Here is a 22488-nt window from a genome sequence, read left to right as displayed (position 1 = left end):
TATTTCTCAACATTTTATTTCACTGAAAAGAAAAAAGATGTTAAGATTGAATAGGAAAATAATTCAGATAGCTTCAGAAAATGGTCCATGTTCTCAAGATGTTATCTTGGAAGAAATATTCAAATATAACAATCAAAAGCAAAGACATGCCACGTTCTCAAATGCGTGAAAAATTCGGAGATGAACTTTTCCAATGTGCTTTTGTGTATACTACTTAAATGTACACAAACCCAACATCTAAACTTAAAATTACCACTCAAGAATGAACAGAGAGATCAGTATTTTATTCAACTGATAAATTACTCTTCAATGTTTATTTCATTTTACTACTTCTTGTACTTGAAAATTGCAATAATAATAAAATAACTAAGGTGAAGCTGGCTTAAAAAAACAATGCAAAATCCAAAATGTCAATTCAGGGATAAAGCCATATAAAAAATCTTTATCAGAAATTCAAAAATAATTGTACTGGGAATTAAACTTTGGAAAGAGATGAAGGTCTTGTTTTTGCTTTAAGTCACTTAAATTAAATGAAGTGAAAAGTGGTCAGACTGCTTATTTTTACTTTGTTCAGTGGGAAATCGTGCTGGGAATGTGGGTCCATTGTGCACAAAGGATGTTGGCTTTATGCGGCAACCACCGGGCAGGTTGAGTGGAGAAACAATTAGCTCAGTCAGCAAGCCTTTGAATCTGATTAAGCCAGGAAGGGGTCACTCCCCGGGACAGGGCAAAATGAAGGGAATCAAGGCAGCAACTCCAAAACAAGGAACAATTTCCCTCTCTCAGTCTCTCTCTTCCTTTCCCCCTCCCTATCCCTCCCCCTCTCTGAAATGAACTGGTATTAGAATTTATTGCATCAAATTTATGTCCTATATTATCTTTATTACATTTCACCTTTGGTGAAACAAATAGAATCTTGTTTCCAAGTAGATCAACAGTTCATATGTGTCATGGCTACTGTCTCTAAGAAACTTGTGTTTATTGAGATCTGTCATACCTTCATGTTTTGGTAACAAAACACCTTGAGACCAAGGGCCCAAGTCAGAGAGGAAAATGAAGGCCTCATACCAGGTTGCTGGCCGGATCCTCATAACTCTGGGGAGTCTCAGCATGCTCTCTGGAGTTCTCGCTTTCTTCCCTGTCTTTTCTTACAAGCTTTGGTTCATAGGATGGAGTGTTTGGATCGCTTGTCCCATCTGGAATGGAGCATTGGTAGGAAAATATTTTATTAAATATATTGATATAATAAAGGACGGGGTGGGGAAGAGGAAACAGAACAGCATGTCCTTTTCATATTATCCAACAATATAGAGAAGTCAAAACTCTATAGAAAATCAGGATTCACCTTAGAACATTGATTTCTATTCATTGCATTTTAAATGCAGATTTTTCTTAATATTATTTTATCATGTAAATGTGTATATGCTAGTTGCTAGAAGTATAATGAAGTGCTGTTCAAGAAATTCTTTAAAGTCTATTTTAATTCTTTCACCATGATATTCTGAGAAATTAGAACTGATCTTTGAAATTGGACTTTTGAATTTAGAAAAAAAGCATAAATCATGAAACATAACTTAAAAACGGAGAACAAAGAAACATAACTTTTTTTTTAATAGAAAGCTTTTATTTAATAAATGTAAATTTTATAAGTACAACTTTTGGATTATAGTGGTTCTTCCCCCATACCTGCCCTCCCACCTCCTACTCCCTCTCACATCCCATTCTTCATTAAGATTCATTTTTAATTATCTTTATATACAGAAGATCAACTCTATACTGAGTAAAGATTTCAACAGTGTGCACCCACACAGACACACAAAGTATAAAGTACTGTTTGAAGATGAGTTGTACCATTAGTTCTCATAGTACAGCTCATTAAGGACAGAGGTCCTACATGAGCAAGTGCAGTCTCCTGTAAGAAACATAACTTTCAAACTAATGCTTTCATTAGAAAGACAAAGGTGGATCTGCATGACCCCAAATTTTACAATCTTTGTGTTCCTATCTTTTTCTTTGCATACACCTGGTTGGACTAGTAACAGCTCAAGAAGTGGGGTGATGGGATTCCTTGACTTCACAATTCATCAGGGAAATGTGTATGTGCCAAATAAAGTATCTGGCACCAAGCAGGTTCTCAATGTGTTCATTGAATGACTGCACAAATGAACAACTATCCCAGCACCTCAGCTCCTAGATCAAAGAAATGAGCGCATGGAGCCTTAGGAGTAGGTGGCTTCCATGGTGGTATGATTTCAGAGGAGTAACAGAAGCCAACCTGCTCAACAAATCCTTTTCTCAAATTTTCCTGTTATGTCTAACATTCACTGCTAGAGACTAGAAAACTCTATTTTGAAGCTTTTTGACCTTAAGGAAACTTCCATAACATGTTAAATCTTTAAGTAATTAAAACTTTGATTCAGATACTACCTAAAAGCAAGACTCTAGGAAGTATACTTTTTAATCTACTTAATAAATAATTAATTACTGTAAGCCTAATATGTTCTTGAGTTACAATGGAGGACAAAGTAAAGTCTTGCTTTTAAAGGAACTGTATTTAGGGCTGGCATTGTGGCACAGTGGGTTAAGCCATCACCTGGGTCACCCATATGAGCACCAGTTCGAGTCTTGGCTGTTCAACTTCTGATCCAGCGCCCTGCTAATGTGCCTAGGAAAGCAGTGGAAGATGGCCCAAGTGCTTGGGCCCCTGCCACCCATGTGGGAGATATGGATGGAGTTCCTAGCTTCTGGCTTCAGTCTGGCCTAGCCCCAGCTATTGTGGTTGTTTGGGGGAATGAACCAACAGATGGAAGATCTCTCTCTTGATCTCTTTCTCTGTCTCCCCTCTCTCTGTAACACTGCCTTTCAAATAAATAAAATAGATTTAAAAAAAAAAAAGTAACTGGGCCCGTGCGATGGCTCACTAGGCTAATCTTCTGCCTGCAGTGCCGGTACTTCGGGTTCTAGTCCTGGTTGGGGCGCCGGTTCTGTCCCAGTTGCTCCTCTTCCAGTCCAGCTCTCTGCTGTGGCCCAGGAAGGCAGTGGAGGATGGCCCAAGTGCTTGGATGGGGCACCTGGCTCCTGGCTTCAACACAGCATGCTGGCTGTAGTGGCCATTTGGGGGGTGAACCAACGGAGGGAAAACTTTTCTCTCTGTCTCTCTCTCTCACTGTCTAACTCTGCCTGTTAAAAAAAAAAAAAAAAAAAAAAAAAAAGGAGTTCTGATATTTCCTATCTCATTTACTGACTGACTTCACAACTGAGCCAAAGCCAAACAAAGCCATGATCACAGTCCAACCGCGCATCGTTTTCTTACAGCTCTTTGCCTATCCCTACAGAGTCTATCCTAATGCTTTCAACAAATATTGGTAATTTTGATTAACATTTTATATTATTGAATGTAGGCTTGCTCCAGCCCAACATCTATTTTATCAGCCAGAGAAATAATATGATGAATCTCCAGTCCTTTGCTACTTGGTACCTACTTGATTTCAGGACAAGCAGCAACATGAGGAAGTAGAGCAGAGATAACAGGATTTGGGGAGGTAGACATGTTTCTGGGTATGTGACCCAAATAGTTCCCCAATGTCTTTACCTTTAAAATGGGCGATTTTACAAGTGAAGAAAGTGCACTTGTGAAACCATTGAACTCAATGAACACAATCTGAAAAAAGGGCTGTAGAGTACAGAGCTTTGCCAATTTTAAAGCCCTACTCAAATGCTAGTTAATGCCTTGCCTTTCATTTGTGCCTTACTCTCCATCCAAACCTTTTGTTCTTAATCCCCTGCCACCCGTCTCACTCTCCCATCCTAGTCCCTGATACCGTGCTGAGTTTCCATCCTGTTACCTTCCAGACCTCATATACTATGCTTGCCTTAGCTTCTTGGCTGCTTTCAAAAATGTTAAAGTGTGTTTCTCCCTCAGGCCTTTGTTCTGTTTTCTGTCTGATATCTCTTTCTAAACTTGACTTTTCCCCTAAACTCCTTAAATTTTTAATCAAATATCACTTTCTTACCAAGGCCTACCCTCAGTACCCTATTTAAAATTTCACCCTCTGCCCTCATATGGCATTTCCAATCTTTTATACCCAGCTTTATTTTTTTCCTCATAGTCCTTGGTACCATCTAAGATACTATACAATTTATTATTCATCATTCAGTTAGTTCCTACCACCACTAAATGTATATTGTACAAGGGCAGCTATTATTTTTCTATTTTGTTTACTGTTGTATTTCCTGAATCTGAAAGAGAGAGCCACATAGTAGGTATTTAATAAATATCAATGGATAAATATTGTTTAATGAGTGAATGAATTCTTTGCCCTCCACTCTGCAGGCACAGAATTTCTTACATAGCTGAACTCTGATTAGGTTATAAGGAGTAAATGTCAAGCTGATACTTATACTAAAACAAGAAAAGACTCCTCAGTAGAAGGAAAGTAGTAAGTGCGCTCATTCTTTAAATAATGTCTCAATTTGGAACAATATGATCTTTTTTCCTAGTAAGTTTCCCACTGAACCATGATTCTGCCTGAACAGGGTCAACTTCAAAAGGTCTCTGCTTCATTCCACAACCTCCCTTGCCAATCACTTCCTAATTCACCTCAAAAGTATGTCTTCCTCCTGTGAGAAGATAATTTGTACATTTCAATCATATTGACATTTCCTTTTGCAGATGACTCCATAGTTCTTTTGAGATTTGTAGGAGACAGATTTTTGCACGTGACACAGTACTTCGTATTTGTTCAATGTCTTTCATTCAAAGCTTTCCAAGTACTTCACAAATATTGGTCCTTAGACTCTCCTACTTCCATTCTGACAGTTCCATGATGAGTAGTTTCCCCAGAATTTCTGAGCTAGCTTATTTAAAGGCATCACCTGCTAGAAAGAATGCAGCAAGAAGATCTAGTATCTTAAAGACTGAGTTGTATTAATCCTGGAGAATCTGGCTTGTAGAAAAATCTCTGATGACCAGACTGATATACAGGGAGTTTAAACACAGAACCCAAGGCCTAGGGAGTCCAGTATCCTGGCTAATGGGAAGGAGCCACACTGTTCCCAGAACCCTCCTGAGAGGTGAGAATTTGGGAGAAAGGTCAGGGCTAAAGCCAGGCAGGTCCCAGTTTCCTCAACTGCTGGACACACAAGAGGCTTAACCACATGATCACCAAGTCTCTCACAGCCTCGATAGTCATGTGACTGCCCACTCCCAGAAGATGTCAAAGAAATACTAAAGCTAGGAAGTAGTTAAAGCAGTCAAAATGGACATCGTTAGGACTACCACAATACTGAAAAGAGGCCTCAGTACAGAACTGGGCTCAATTCCAAGTATGGTTTGTAGCCAAGGGGAAGGGTGGGTGTCAGTGGATGGAAAATGACTAAGAGGAAATATCAGGGTAAGGGAGATTCTGGCTTAACTGACCTGAGAAGATTCTTGCTGAAGACAGGCCAAGGTGGCCAGACAACACCTGGGGGCAGTGGAGGGTGAGGAACCTGCTCAGATTGCAATGGTTTTCAGGGAGCGAGTGTGTGTATGGGGGTGGGGGGCAGTGGTTCTGTTAACCTGACTTAGCAGGGATCTCGCTAAAACTAGATTTTACAAGAAACTACACAGATAGGCCTAGGAGAAGGTTCAGAAGCCTGACTAAGCTTTGGTCAAGCAAAGGATCTTTGTCAATGGTCGATGTTCCAGTTATTCTAAGATCATTTAAGGTCAGCTTGTATAAAAACAAATTAATCATCTTGTCACCAAAACAAAGTCCTATTTCTCTAACTTCCCTCTCACTGTCTTAGAAACTAAATGTGAAACCTTGAAGTGATTTTTGACTCAATCCTCTCCTCTAAAACTAGCTCTTCTCCAACTGAAATGTGCGTATATATCACTGGGGAATATAGCTTCTTTAAAAAAAAATTACTTAGGGGCCAGCGCCAAGGCTCACTTGGTTAATCCTCCACCTACGGCGCCAACATCCCATATGGGCGCCAATTCTAATCCCAGTTGCTCCTCTTCCAGTCCAGCGCTCTGCTGTGGCCTGGGAAGGCAGTGGAGGATGGCCCAAGTCCTTGGGCCCCTGCACCCGCATGGGAGACCAGGAAGAAGCACCTGGCTCCTGCCTTTGGATCGGCACAGTTTCAGCCGTTGCAGCTATTTGGGGAGTGAACCAATGGAAGGAAGACCTTTCTCTCTATCTCTCTCTCTCTCACTGTCTGTAACTCTACCTCTCAAATAAATAAATAAAACCTTCAGAAAAAGATTACTTCTTTGAAACATAAAGTGATAGGCAGGGAGGAGAGAGAAGAGAGAGAGAGAGCACTTCAATCCACTGATTTTCCCCACATTCCCCAAATGCTCACAACAGCTATGGCTGGGCCAGGCTGAAGCCAAGAGCCACAGGAACTCCATCTGGGTCTCCCACGTGGGTGGCAGAGACTCAAGTACTTGGGTCATCATCCTCTGTTTTCCTAGGCACGTTGACAGGAAGCTGGAACAGAAGCAAAGCAACTGAGTCTTCAGCCGGCACTCTGACACTGGATGCCGTTGTCACAAGTGGTGACTTAAGCCACTGTGCCACAATGCCAGCCCCAGCAGGTTCTAATTAATTAAGTCCAAGGAGAGGTTTGTGGGTCTACATGCACAATGAGGTTCCAGAAGATGACCATGCTACCAACCCTAGGACCACAGTTTTAGTTGGTCTACACCAGTCCAATACAGCCACCCCACCGCCACGAACACCACCACCAATCTGTTTTTTTCCTTGGATCTATATCCCTATGCAGTCCTTCCTCTTCTTACTGTGCTCGACCCTCCCAGCACACACACCTTACCACTTCCCAACTCTGCTCAGTTTGGACACCTAGACAACCATGATAGCCAAACCACGGAATTCTAAAACCTATCTATTGAGTAGCTAGAAGCATTTACTGTGGGAAAAAAAAAAAAGAACAGAATAATAGTTTACTGCATCATACATAATAAAGGCTAAGCACTGTTTTTTTAAGATTTATTTTATTTATTTGAAAGGCAGAGTTACAGAGAGAGACAGAGACAGAGAGAGAGGTCTTCCATCAGCTGGTTCACTCCCCAGAGAGCAGCAACAGCCGGAGCTGTGCCAATCCGAAGCCAGGAGCTTCTTCCGTGTCTCCCACGTGGGTGCAGGGGCACAAGGACTTGAGAAATCTTTCACTGCTTTCCCAGGCCACAGCAGAGACCTGGATCGGAAGAGGAGCAGCTGAGACTAGGACCAGTGCCCATATGGGGTGCTGGCGCTTCAGGCCAGGGCTTTAACCTGCTGTTCCACAGTGCCAGCCCCGAGGCTAAGGACTGTTTTGCATAGATATTAAAATATTTACAACTAGGCCATGATACAAAATATACTACTTACTATAGGTAGGAAAATTAAAAAAAAAAACAAAAGTCTCAGGATCTTACAGAGGCCACTATGCCTTGCAGAATTCCAATTTAGCACGCATGCAACAAGCAGTTCATCTTTCTAAACCTCTTTGTAAGTCAGGTTAGTGAGTAAGCTACCTGCAGTGCCTATTCCAAGTCCCATCTACTCCACTTCAGATCCAGCTCCACACTAATGCACCTGGGAAATCAACAGAAGATGGCCCAAGTGCTTGAGTCCCTGCCAGCCATGTGGGAGACTGGATAGAGTTCTAGGTTCCCTGTTTTAGCCTGTCCCAACCCCATTCATTGGGCCATATGGGGAATAAACGAATAGATGAGAGACCCCTCTCTCTCTCTAAGATTTATTCATTTATTTGAAATGCAGAGTTACATAGAAAGAGAGACAGAGAGAGATCTTCCATGCATTGGTTCACTCTCCAGATGGCTGCAATAGCCAGGGCTGGGCCAGGCAGAAGCCAAGAGCCAGTAGCTTCCTCTGAGTGTCTCATGTGCTTAGCAGGGACTCAAGTACTTGGGCCATCTTTGAATGCGCTCTCAGGCCATTAGCAGGTAGCTGTACTGGAAGTGCAGCAGCCAGGACACAAACCAGTGCCCATATGGGATGCCAGCATTGCCAGCATTGGCATTCCCTGCTGCACCACAAATCAGGCTCCTCTCTTTCTTTCTCTGTATCTCCCTGTCTCTATGTAATGCTGTATTTCAAATAAATAAGCTAATTAAAACAAAACAAAAAAACTTCCCTGTCCCCAAACAACATCCAGATGAATTGAGGCCTTCTTCGCCCTGGCTTTACAGGGCCTTCATACCTGATTATCTCTTCTTATCCACCAGGAAATGACACTCTGGCCACTGTGGTCTCCTTAACTGATTCTATGCATAACTGTCACATCTCCACCTTTGTGTGGGTTACTCCTGTCACCTGGACTGCCCTCTTTCCACCATCTCCCACTGAAATCACAGCCATCATTCAAACTCACTTCAGATCTTATTTCCCCATGGTGCCTTCACGATCAATGTTTCTCCTGGATATGGCATCTTATCATCAAGCTCTTCTCCTATAGAAAGCACTCATCTTTCTTGCCCAATTTTGTGGACATTCTTATATGTGTATTTTCACATCTGAACTGTAATTTCCAATTAGAGTTGAAGTTGTTGTTTGTACAATTATTATTTGAGGATCCTGCTCATCTCATTTAACCTCTCTGGGCCTCATTTTAAAAGTTGGAGAATATAGCATATAATACTCAAAGGCCGGCACTGTAGTGTAGCAGGTAAAACTGCCACCTGCAGTCCCGGCATCCCATGTGGGCACCAGTTCAAGTCCTGGTTTCTCCACTTCTGATCCAGCTCTCTGCTATGGCCTGGGAAAGCAGTAGAAGATGGCCTAACTCCTGGGTCCCTGCACCTGTGTGGGAGACCTGGAGGAGGCTCCTGGCTCCTGGCTTTGGATCAGCACAGCTCCGGCCATTGCAGTCAATTGGGTAGTGAACCAGCAGATGGAAGACCTCTCTCTTTCTCTCTCTGCCTCTCCTTCTCTCTCTGTGTAACTCTAACTTTCAAATAAATAAAACAATCTTTAAAAAAAAGAATATAATACTTGACTGGATCCTTATAAGGATTTAATGAGTTCCATAGTGCCTGGCATATATTAAGCATTCAATAAATGGTAACAGTATCGTTATTTTATCTGCATAGTGGTCATCACATCCCTTATTTGTTGTAGACTCACAATAGATGCTTGTATGTGAATAAATTATCCTGCAATTAATGTGATGCCTCTAAAGTTTCTATTTCTGTTGTGACTGCTCCCTGCTTCCTTCAATTCATCTGCTTCTGGGAACTGCATCCTTTACTACAATTTAAAGATTTAGAAGGAAGGCTCAAAACTAATGTGATCAAAGTGTTAGCAGAAATTGTTGTAAAACCTAAGTAATATCCCTTGATATGCCTGGAAAGCAGCTCAATAACAAGTCAACAAGAGCCGAGGGAGTAAGGGGAGTACAAGATTTAGCCATACCCTTCCCCACTCACTGCCATGCACACACCCTCCACCCTGTCCTTGACCCAGCCTGGCCGCCTTGCTTTGAATAACATTTGACCTCTCAATCATCCCCTCTCTCACATTGCCTTTTCCCTGTTGACTTGTCTTCCCTACTCTCAAATCTCTTCCTTTGTATTTCCAGAAATAAGATTTAAAAAAAAAAAACATGGAGCCACCATTGTGGTGCAGCACGTTAAGCATCACCTGCAAAGCCAGCATCCCATATCTGAGTATGAATTCAAGTCCCAGCTGCTCCGCTTCTGGTCCAGATCCCTGCTAATACACTTGGGAGAGCATCAGGAGACGGCCCAAGTACTTATGCCCCTGCCATTCATGAGGGAGACTCAGATGGAGTTCCAGACATCCTGCCTTCTGCCTGGCCCAGCCCTCATCCACTGGCGCCAATCAGGGAGTGAATCAGCAGATGGAAGATCTCTGTGCTCATCTCTCTGTAACTCTCCTTTCAAATGAATAAATAAATAAATCTTTGCTTAAAAAAAAGATTTAAAAAGCAAAATGAAGGAAAGAAAAGGGTAATGTTGTGACTCTTAGGGGAGAGGAAATACCATGTACATCATCTCCCGTGCATGGTACCATAAAGATGGGTGTGCTTAGCACTTTAGCCACCATCATATCCACAGGGTGGATTTAACAAGTTACTGAATGGAATTCATACTCAGCTACTCCATGAAAGATCTTTTTCAAAGCTTTGTGTAAACAAAGCAAAATTCAAGCTGACAGCTACAACAGAAATAACAGGCAACTGTAATTTTGCAGCATTTTTCAATGTTTAAAAGGAAAGAAACAGTTCATGCCAAGGTAATTAAGACAACCTGGAATCTAAGCATTTGATAATGTCTTCTATCTACTTGGAGTTAAACCAGCAGAGAGGCTCCGCTTTTATCTTGCTTCCACCTTTCTCTTTTTGTTTAATGACAGGGGAGGGATGTGTTCATCCAGGGCCATGCCTCAGAAAGCACATAGGAGCCCAGGGCCTACCCCGCAGCCTCATAGTTACAGTTGCTCTCAATCGTTCTCCTGTTTTATTGTACTATTTATGCTGGCCCAATTTCCACGGGGTCCCTTGGAAACTTTTGTGCTACAGAATCAAGCCAGAATCAAACCTCTTTTGACTACAGATGGTTCTGTTTTTGTCCAAGGGAGTTTTATGGTATGGCCATGCCAAGTCTGGAATTTCAGGCCCAGCTATATGAGAAGTTTTGTGTGAGTCTGTGTGTGCGTGTGTGTATCTCTCTGTCTCTAAATCCAACACTCACAACAAAATATGCCAGGGAAATGAAGAACTAAGTCTCAAAACAATAAATACGCCAGGCCTGGAGCTACAACAGCAACATACCACAAAACCATACTGGTAAAACTGCTGATTTCTCCCTCGTAAAATTTGTTGATTTTATACATACGGCCATGTTTATTCCTCTGTGAAAAGCCAAGATTGTACTATTTTTAGGCCTGTCCACATTCGATATCTTATTTTAGGTACATCTCTCCCTGGTTTTCTCTCCCAACCTCAAAACATTCCTTGACCAAGAACAAATGGTTTATATGGATTGAGAACAAGCTATTTTCAGTCTCAATGACCACAAAGGTCTCTTTCCTCAGACCTGAATTTAATGAGTTAATCTAATGAATTAATCAAAGATGAGCCCAGAGATTTTTTCCATTATTTGTTGCTCAGTTCTGGTGACACCACTCCAACCTTTGTTTAACTATCCTCATTCCGCACATCAGGTCTTTTTCCCTCAATGGAGACTATTAAAAATAAATAAATAAACTGTCTTGAAATGCTGGACAGCACTGCACCCAGAACAATAAATGCCATATATGCGTTGAGCATAGTGATAATCGTTGTTACTTGAGAAACAACATCCTGCTTTTGTACACCCTCCCTGCAGAGTGAGGTTGCAGAATATCAAAAGAAAGCAAATAGAAAAGATAATGCCAATACTGGGAAGCACTGTCATACAGCAGGTTCAATTCTGCTTCCTCCCACTTGCAATTTTAGTAATTTGTGAGAAAGATAAAAAAAAAAAAACAGGTAATTAATCAAAACATATGGCAAGGGTTATAAAGCCAAGCTTCTATTATCTTGTCGCCTTACAGTAGCAGAGGTTATGACTGTGATGGCAAAGGCAATGCAGAGAACCATACGAGCTTGTGTGAATCATGGCTTTATGACACTAACGGCTTGTTTTTCTCATTGTCATCACAGTTTCTTCCACGGATGAAGAAGAGATCAGAACCATAAATCCACTTAGCCATTTGTTGTTCCTTCTAGTTCATGATAAAGTTGTCAAACTGTGAGACAGATTGGGCTCTTTCCAGAGGTACCTTCTATCGTGGATGTTATTTTTTCATTTTCTTTTCACAGGCCATCACGGCTGGTGTGCTTCTACTATTGGCTTACAAAGAGTGGACCCAGCGATCCCTGGTAACTATATAGATGCCAAGTAGTATGGCAGAATGGCTGTGAAGGTCCAACAACTATCAGTTCAGAATCAAATGTAGAGAGTGTGATTTCCAAATTACAATACAATTCAATCTCATTAAGGCCTTACTGGATTTCAGTAAGAAACTATGCTTTAAATGAATAATTTTTATCTGATTCCTTCTCCAAACATTTTTTCTGTTTTTTGTTTTGTTTTGTTTTGTTTTTTTGACAGGCAGAGTGGACAGTGAGAGAGAGAGACAGAGAGAAAGGTCTTCCTTTGCCGTTGGTTCACCCTCCAATGGCCGCTGTGGCAGCCAGCGCACCGCGCTGATCCGATGGCAGGAGCCAGGTACTTATCCTGGTCTCCCATGGGGTGCAGGGCCCAAGTACTTGGGCCATCCTCCACTGCACTCCCTGGCCACAGCAGAGAGCTGGCCTGGAAGAGGGGCAACCGGGGCAGAATCCGGCGCCCCGACTGGGACTAGAACCCGGTGTGCCGGCGCCGCAAGGTGGAGGATTAGCCTAGTGAGCCGTGGCGCCGGCCTCCAAACATTTTCTACAAGTTCTCATGATTATTACTGTATTTGAGGAGGACAGTACCAGTGTTTGTGCTTCCAAATTTCATTTTGAAGGAATGAGCTTACAGATGTCTGTGCTTTTAATAATGTGCTGTCAATTCTTAACTTCTCACTCTGAGGTCTCCTCCTAATTTCCCTGCTACTATTATCTCTGAAAGGGAATGGTAAGTCTATGATATCTTGCATTTTAATAACCTAATATACCAGGCAATTTCATGATACAGAAAGACTGCCTTATGTCATGATCAACTTCATTCCCATGGCTAAGGCAGAACTTCTCAGAATTTAATGTATGAAGAAATCAACTGGAGATCTGGTTAAAACGCAGATTCTGATTCAGTAGATCAGGATGGGGCCTGAGAGTCTACATTTCTGACAGGCCCCCATGGATTTCAGTGTTAGCAGATCATGGAACACGTCCTGAGTAGCAAAGTCCTTGAGTAGAGATTCTGTTTACTCATCTTTGTTTTTTCCAGTCCACATCCATCCTGCACACATGACAGGAGATAAATAAATGTCCGTTGACTTGAATTGATTTCATCTTTGCCTCACTTGGCTGATATGTTACTCACCCATATTGTACATTAGAGTGCAAGAGATAGTGTGACCCCTTTTTCCTGCCTTTTCCAGTAGGAGAGATTAATACCTTGGAATCTCTTCCTTTCTTCATGTTGCTAAGATGCTTATGTTGTAATAGCTGATCTCCAAAGTCATCATTTGTTTTTGCTTTATTTTCAGTGGGAAGCTAGTTTCACCTTTGTGATTCTGAGCATAATGGGATGCCCACTTCATTTTGCAATAGCCTTGAAATCGGCTCTCCTTGGACCTTATTGCTTCTACTCATTTTCAGGGACTGCAGGGACCAATTACCTTGGTTATGCAGTTGCCTTCCCTTTTCCATATGCAAAATTCCCATCAATTTGTGTCGACCCGCCACACTATGAAGAGTACCACTTGACACTTCAAGCTCTTGACCTGTGTCTGAGCTTTGTCCTGCTCTGTACATCACTGACAGTGTTTATAAAGCTTTCCACGAGACTTATCAAGAATGGACACATAAATATAAGTTCCAACAAAAGAGGAGCACCTTGAATGCTAAGATGGAATGTCTAGTATAGAAGCACTTAATCTCCCTTCTTCTCGCTATTATTTACCACTATATCCCATATAATCATGTTATCCAGTCTGGCACATATTACGTACTCAATAATTATTTTTGAACGAATAAGTGGAAATATGTTAATGTGATAACTGAAGATATGGAAGTAGGTAGCACCAGTTTCTGTCCTAACCCACAATTTAAAAAAATTTACTCACAGGAGCAAGACAAAAATGCCCACTCTTATCACTTCTATTCAACATAGTACTAGAAGTGCTAGCCAGAGCAATTAGGCAAGAAAAGGAATTAAAAGGCATCTAAACTAGAATGGAAGGAGTACAGTTTTCTCTGTAACAGATGACATGATCTTACTTAAAGGAAATCTTAAAGATTCCACCAAAAAAAAAAAAAAAACTCAAAACCTGTTAGAATAAACAAATTCAGTAAAGTTGCAGAATACCAAATGAACACAGAAAAATCAGTTTCATTTTTGTACACCAACAACAAACAATCTGAAAAAAAAAGTATGAAAATAATTTTATTTGTAATAGCATCAAAAGGAAAAGATACCTAAGAGTAAATTTAATCAATGTGAAAGCTATGTACCCTGAAACTATAAAACACTGATAAAAGAAATTGAAAACACAAATGAATGGAGAGACATCTCATGTTTTATTCATGAGAAGAATTAATAATGCTAAAATGTCCATATAACACAAAGTAGTCTATGTATTCAATGTAACCCCTATCAAAATTCTAATGGAATTTTTCACATAGGAAAAAACAGTTCTAAAATTCATGAGAAGTCACAAAAGGCAATAAATAGCAGAAGCAATCATGATAAAGAACAAAGCTGTAGACAATGCACTTCCTGATTTTAAATAAGAGTCAGTCCTTCATATGCTTGGGTTTAATATCTGTGCATTCAACAACTGTGGACCAAAAACTTTCTTATGCCATTCACAAAAATCAATTTGAAATGTGTTAAAGACTTAAGAACTGAAGCTACAAACTACTTGGAGAAAAATGAGGAAAAAGCTGTTTATCATTGATCTTAGTGATCATTTTTTGGATATGACATCAAAAGCATAGACAACAAAAGCAAAATCTAAAAATAAAGAAACTAACATTATGCTACACAATGAAGGAAACAAGCAAGGAAGTGAAAAAATGAAAATGAAAATGGAATGGAAAAAATATCTGCAAATCATATAGCTAATAAGGAGGTAGTATTCAAAATATATAAGGAACTCATACAACTCAGTAACAAAAGCACTAATGATCCAATTTAAAAATGACAAAGGACTGTATAGACATTTTTCCAAAGAAGACACACAAATAGGCAATGCTGTTCAAAATCCCTGATCATTGAGGAAACACAAATTAAAACCACAACGAGATATCACCTCAGCCCTGTTAGAACAGCTATTATCTGAAAGACAAGCAATAACAGATAGTGAGAATGTGGAGAGAATTCTTGAACACTGTTGGTGAGATTATAAATTGGTACAGCCATTATAGGAAACAGTATGGAAGTTCTTTAAAAAATCAAAAATATAAGCACATATGGTCCAGCAATCCCACTTCTCGGTGTATATCCAAATGAAATAAAAGGATGTGTTGAACAGTTATCTGCACACCCATGTTCAACACAACACTATTCACAACAGGGAAGACACGGAAACAACCAAAGTGTCATCAACAGATGAATGGTTAAAGAAAATGGTATATATAAATACAATGAAGTATTACTCAGCCTTAAAAAAAAAAAAAGGGAAATCATGCCATCTGCAACAATCTGGATAAACCTGGAAGAAATTTTACTAAGAGAAGTAAGACAAAGACAAATACTGCATGATCTCACTTATATGTGGACTCTAAAAATGTCAAACTCATCAAAGTAAAGAGTAATGTTGCTGTTGCCAGGTGCTGGGGTTGAAGGAAGTGAGAAGATGTTGGTCAAGGTTATAAACTTTCAGTTTTAAGATGAACAAATTCTGGGGGCCGGCGCTGTGGCACAACAGGTTAAAGCTGCGGCCTGCAGTGCCCGGATCCCACGTGGGTGTCGGTTCTAGTACCAGCTGCTCCACTTCCAATCTAGCTCTCTGCTATGGCCTGGGAAAGCAGTGGAAGATGGCCCAACTCCTTGGGCCCCTGCACCCGCGTGGGAGACCTGGAAGAAGCTCCTGGCTTCTGGCTTCGGATCAGCTCAGCTCTGGCTGTTGCGGTCATTTGGGGAGTGAACCAGCGGATGGAAGACCTCTTTCTCTGGCTCTATCTCTCTTGTAACTCTGTCTTTCAAATAAATAAAATAAATCTTTAAGAAAAAAAGGATGAACAAATTCTGGGGATCTAACTACAACCTGATGCCTAGAGTTAACAATATTATATTGTGTACTTGAAATTTGCTAAGAGTAGATCTTAAATGCCTCACTACATACAGACATACACACACAAAAGCCTGTGCTAACCACCATGGTTTTTGGTAAGCCTTTCAAATCAACACACTGAACACCTCAAATTTATACAATATTATTTGTTAGCTATACTTCAATAAGACTGGAAAAAATTAAAACTATTTTTCAAAATAAAGTAAGAAACATTGTACTTTTAATGAATGCATATCCTTTTATTATGCTCTGCATGTAAGAGGTCATAAGAATATAATGTTCCCTGAGAAACATGTTAATTAATCTTGAATTTTAAACCTCAATATTCGCATAATTCTTGGCAATTTTATAAGTTTACAATGTTAAAGCTGATGATTTATTTTATTTTATCCAGTTAAATTTTACACAATAAAAAATTACTAGTAGAGACAAATACTCAGGGTTTTGTTTTTATTTTTGTTTTGGGTGGAAATTTATTGTGGTAACATCCCCAGTATTTCTACTATTAGTTGAATACAGACACTTTAATTTAGTTTCTATCTAATGAATTCTGAATTGTGTCCACAATTCGTGGCTAGAAAATACATAGGAGAAATTTTCCCACTATTTTTCCTCCTATTCCAAAAGAGAGGCTCTTGGACCCAAACATCACGTCTGGCTTTCTGGCTGTTTCCAGGAGGGTTATTAACACTCGGGATAAGACAAGTCATGTAATTGTGTGCTTACCATGTGTCAGTTTGTGTCCCCATTTTATACAGAGGACATGGAGGCTAAAGGATTTGTGTAACTTGAACAAGGCCATATAATGAGGATTAGGGCCAGATTCAGAACCCAGAACTCCTTATCAGCTGCCGCGCGACCTCTCCCTCCCTGCTGATCTGTTACCAGGGATGGCTCTGGCCTCCGGGAGGGTGGAGGGTGGAGGGTGGGATTTCTCTAGAAGAGCACAGGAGACCTCGGTTCCAAATGCCTGTGGCTGAGCCTCCCTTTGGAGAGTAACGTTTCCCCTGCAAGCTCTCACACTGGCTTTATGATTCAGATTAGCATCATATTAGGACCAAGTGAATGAGGGTAATGTTAGCCAGTGTTTTCCAGGTTGATCCTATGACCCCAACCGGCAGAGCTGGAATTCAAGAATTTGGCACTCCTGATGCCTTCTGTGGTCAGTCCTATCCTCTTCAACTTCACAGAAGTCTACAAGGGAAATCGTATCCATTCTTAGAAACAGAGTCAGTTTTTTGAAAGGTCTGCCAAGAGTTGAGGCAAAATGATCTCCCCCACTGTACTTTCAGGGCATCTAGGAGTTCAGTTTTTGAGATTCCTCACTCGTGAACATCCCGAACTTTCTCGAGCCCTTTGTGACAAGCAGCACATGTTAGGCGAGCCAAGCACGGAGATTTGGGCTGTGAATATCTTAACTTCCAATCCAGGTTCTCATCTCCCACAGAGGTAGAAACACCAAGCGGAGCCTAGTATCCTCTACAAACAGGAACAGAACAGTGAGGGAGTAGACACACATTCACGCCCCAGTGTGGCCCGCCCCACGCTGGGAAATACCCATCGGGAGTGGGCCAAAGTGCTGCCCACTCTGAGAAAGAAAACCCCAAAGCGGGCCCTCCCAGCGAGACCATCACAGACTGGTCTGTAGCAGAAAGACAGCAAGCGAAAGTGGTACCTTTGGAGGCAGGTCGGAGTGAAAAGGCAGCCCTCCCCTGCCTCCTACCGCTTTTTGTCAGGAAAGGGGTGGCGCCAACCAGCCAGACTACGGGGGTCGGGGTCTGAGCATGTGCCCTGGTCCTGGAAGGTGGGCGTAACAAAAGCAGTTAAAGCGATGGCATTGTATCACAAGGGTGCTAGAGTTTCTAGCTCACATAAACTTTAACTAGTTACACCTATCAGTGGCTGGGCCGGCAGTCATAACTCCTCAACGTGAGAAGTTCATCAGACAACCGGCTGGCACTGTGGACATACAACTCTCGGAACGTGGGATTTCAAGTCCCAGCTACTCTGCTTCCAATCCAGTTTCTTGCTAATGCCTCGGTGAGGCAGCCTACGATGATCCAAGTACTTGGCTCCCTGCCACCCATGTGAGAGACCTGGCTGTAGCTCCTGGCTCCTAGATTCAGCCTGGCCCAGGAGATGGGAGATCTCACTCCCTTTGTCTTTGTCTTCCTCTCTCTGTGTCCCTCTGCCTTTGAAGCCAATAAAAATTAAAAATTTAACAATATTATAGAAATTCTCTTGCTAGCACTAGACTCTCTAAGTGTCATTTCCAGACAGAGTCTCAGTTTCCCCATCTGCATAAAATGCAGCACTAATTTGGGTGAACGTTCTAGATACATTTAATAAGCAACATTTCCTTGGTGAGCATTTTTGGATGACCTGACACCGCTCAATCCATAATGGCAGCAGGTCATGTTTTATTGGCGAGGACGAGTGGCTGACATAATGAGACATGATGTGCTGTGTTAATCAATACTTGGCTGCTCCAGCCCATGAGCAGAGCCGGGTAAACATTTGGCCCCATGGAGACATCTCAGCTGGAGGAGGCTGGATAAGAAATGTATTATTTATCAGTTTCAGAAAATGTGCAACTCTCTGAAGAGGAAAAGTAGATCATTTGTCCAGATTCAGAATTGTCTGGATTCCACATTTAATGAGCCAGCATCATAGCTATGTTGTGAGAGCCCCCACACGCTAAAAGTGATAAGCAGTGTTAAGCAGATTTTATAGAAACGATAATAAACACTGCAATGTAGGCTACTGAGTCACACCTCTTCTTCCTTTTATAAACAAAACACTGGCAATGCTTTAAAAAAACTACACTTTTGGGGCCAGTGCTGTGGTGCAGCAGCACAGCAAGTTAAAACCATGGCCTGCGGCACAGGCATCCCACACGGGCACCAGTTCGAACCCCGGCTGATCCAGTCCCTGCTAATGCGCCTGGGAAAGCAATGGAGAATGGCTCAAGTCCTTGGTCTCCTGCACCCACATGGGAGACCTGAAAGAAGCTCCTGGCTTCTGGCTTCGGCCTGGCCCAGACCCAGCCATTGCAGCCATTTGGGGAGTGAACTAGTGGGTGGAAGATCTCTCTTCCTCTGTCTTTCCTCTCTTCGTAATTCTGCCATTCAAATAAATAAATAAACATTTTTAAAAAAACTACACTTCTAATTGTTGCCCTGAAAAGTTGTACTATTTTGTGAAAATGTATTACATATCAGGAAATTCAAGAATTATGAAGATTTGTTTATGAAAAAGTAACATTTGAAAAAGGGTTTGAGGAGGTGATAGTTTTCATACTGCAATAAACCATGGAATTGTCAATTGTCTTTAAGATCTTTATAGAACAATCTGTATAGTAGTTATAGAAAATATTCACTTGTAAGATTTTTTTCCTAGAAGCTCAAAAACATTTTCAGAAATGAATCAAACATTCTCTAAGGAGTCACCACATCCATTATTTCTTAGCAGAATGGAGGTCATCTTGTTAAAGGTCAAACAGTGAAAGGTGTGTGAATGTTCTGTCAATTGGTACTCAAATAAACCCACAGTGAGAAATGCCTGTGAGAGGTAAGAAGCGTTTGATGACTTTGATAAACACTTACAAAGGCATGCCTGAGTTCTTCTGTCTGGGGACAAAGGGGGAGGCTCATTGGAAAGGCAGGGAGCTGAGAGCCACCTGCTTAGGAGGCTCAATGCAAGATGAAGAAGCGACCCTGTTAGCTCCAGAATTCAGCACAGGGAGCACACAGGCATATCACAGAATTTAAGTCAAAAAACAAAACACAAAACGATCGTATCAGGCATTCTACATTCCAGATCCAGTAAGTGATAAAGCGATGGGAAAGGGGACAAGTGGGACAGCAGACACACTGCAGCTGTCCCCTGCAGCTACTCTGCCCCTCCTCCAAGAAATGGAATGGCTCTGTGTGTTTTCCTTTCATTATTCATTGCTGTGTTTTGCAGGTTTTTTTTAAATGAAAGGGGAAAGGAAAATATTTCCCCCTTGCATGTGTTACAGTGGTTTTACTTTTCCAATGATTTGAGAGATGTTTGCTTCATGTAAGAGATAGAGGTAAACCCTTTAAATGCATTTCAAAAACATGTGGGGACGGACTATTTATCAGTGGGTGACTCTCCCAACAGAAAACAAATTATCAGCAATATACAAGCCCCAGACCTCCCAGTGGGCATGGTGTTGCGACACCACCATATAAATGTGCTTTGAAACGATTCTTCTACAACACTCATCCTAAAGATCGGAGGTCTCTGGCTGGGCTGCCGTAAGATCTTCCTTGTACTTCTGGGACCCAAGTCTCCTTGGAGAGATGCAGGCAGAACTCATGCAGGACCACTGAACAACAAAAATCCACTACAGTTCTTCTTCACAAATTCTATAATGTGATCTCCTCACACGAGTCAGTAGAGAAATCAGGATGTAGAAGTCACAAGGCCAAGCATTCCCACTCCTCTTATCTTGTGATTCTCTCTACAATCACGTAATGACGTCACTGTGGGTGATAGAAGAATCACTGCAGGTGCTGTTTATGGGGCACTTAGGATTTGTCAGGTGCATTACTGCTCACAACACTCTCAAGCTTTTACACCCATTTCACAGATGAGGACATTGAGCCAATCCTGTAGAGCCAAGAACTCAGTTGCGGGCCTCCCAGTCTGGATGTAGGTTCTAGCTGGCTGGCTACATCACCTCTCCTTGATGGTACATCGGCAGTCCTGCCTACTCTGAGTCACCTGTGTCTCAGACAGTTTTTCCTTTGCTTCTCACAGATGAAAATTAACTTTATATTTTGGAGACGGAAGTTATTTTCCAAGGATATTTGCATTTCATTTAATCAGTGGAACCACACCAAGGGTGACAGCAACTGACTGAGAGAAAATGAGGCTAATGTGCCCATTGCAAAGTGTTCAATTAGGTTTGATATTTTGTCAAGGAGGGAGCAGTGGCTGGGAGGGGCTAAATCCTGAGAACTGCTGTTAGTCAAAATTTTTCTTTATAAATTATCCTGAGCATCAACATATTTCCCTCATTACATGTAGTCCATTTCATCTTTGAGTGCAAAATATTTTAGTGAGTTGATTTTTCCTTGCTCTTCAATCGTAATCTATAATGTTGTCAGTAATGAATACACTTTACAGATATTAATTATATTCTATTTAAAGCAATAATAAATATGCTTAAAGCAAAAAAGAAATCTTTGTTTTATAAAAGGGCAAAAACCCAAGTAAAAACCTGCATTCTTTATCACTGTGATAGAATGCAAAGAAAATTGCATTTACGGTGAAGATATTACTGAGCGATTATAATCGTGCTGACATGTGAGTACAACCCCATTTAGAGTGTAACAATGTTGGTTTCGTACTTTAAATGTTATTAATGAAAGAGGACAATATCTGACTGCTATTCTTGGATGACTGATTTCAGTCCCCATAGGAAAGAAGGGAAAGAAACAGAGGAAGTCATTAGGGCGAAAACAATAGGAGGTGTCGAGACGGGGAATGACATAATGACACTGCCACTCCCAGACTGGCCAGAGAGACCAGCAGGGACTGGGTGCTCAGGCAGCCGTTCACCCCTGCACACGTCAGTCGTGAGCCTGAGCCGGCTCATCTACAAGAACACAGGGCTTAGGCCGGCAGCCTCTATGGACCTGTCCCGGTTTGTGATTTTGAAATGAAAATTCACTCCCTTTCTCAAATTAGCCTTCAGAAGGGAGGACAACATGAAGTGGAAAGGGAGGAATTTTTTTTAATAGAATGGCAGTCTCTGTACCCATTCCAAGCCACCTGACATGTCATTGGGGAACACCACATTGCTGCATTACTATGCAAGCTCAAGACGTGATGCACACTGGGAATATTACTCATGTGAGACAGAATAAGATTTTTGTCACAGATTCCAGATCACTTACACTACTTTAGAGCAACCGCTTTCTTTGCCCACTATTCAGTCAGTCATATTAAACCAACCAGAATTATTTTATTAATATCTTTTGAAAAACTTTCCATTATGTTATGGAATCAGTAAGGGACTTATAATTATAGTTCACTTGCAAAGCAGGTGATTTTTTTAGCTGTTTTTCCTACCTTCCATCATATCATTAACCTAATGTTATAGACCTAAAGGAAAGCTGCTAGTTAAAGGAATTACAAGGTGCTAGATCATAATCAGTGCCTCTTTGACAACAGGAGTATCTTCACTGAAATTTGACTTTTTCTTGTGAATATCCAGGATTATGAACCCCAAACTCTGAAAACAACATTCCTTATTTGCACTTGCTCGGCAACATTTATTGAGTGTATTGGATATGCCAGATATCACGTTAAAAGCTAGAGACAGAAAGATGAGCAAGGCGCTTTCCTGCCCTCCATGGACTAACTAGGACCAGATGGAAATGACACTTGGACGGGGAGAAGCAAGAGACTTGGGGAGGAATTACGGTACTTGATTGGGCAGCACTAGTGGGGTGGAAAGGTCATGACACATTTGAGAGCTATTTAGAAG

General features: G+C 41.3%; 1 protein-coding gene across 1 annotated transcript; it reads left to right on the top strand.

Moving 5' to 3' along the window:
• Positions 1–1053: 1053 nt before the first annotated feature.
• On the top strand, positions 1054–16357 carry TMEM212 (transmembrane protein 212). The gene is made up of 3 exons (XM_002716321.5): positions 1054–1212; positions 11839–11898; positions 13215–16357. The coding sequence occupies exons 1-3, from the start codon at positions 1054–1056 to the stop codon at positions 13566–13568; spliced, it is 573 nt and encodes a 190-aa protein (XP_002716367.1). The 3' UTR covers positions 13569–16357.
• The last annotated feature ends 6131 nt before the right edge of the window (positions 16358–22488 follow it).

Source organism: Oryctolagus cuniculus, chromosome 4 (assembly GCF_964237555.1).
Source record: "Oryctolagus cuniculus chromosome 4, mOryCun1.1, whole genome shotgun sequence".
Taxonomy (NCBI): domain Eukaryota; kingdom Metazoa; phylum Chordata; class Mammalia; order Lagomorpha; family Leporidae; genus Oryctolagus; species Oryctolagus cuniculus.
This window is presented reverse-complemented; position numbering and strand designations above follow the sequence as displayed.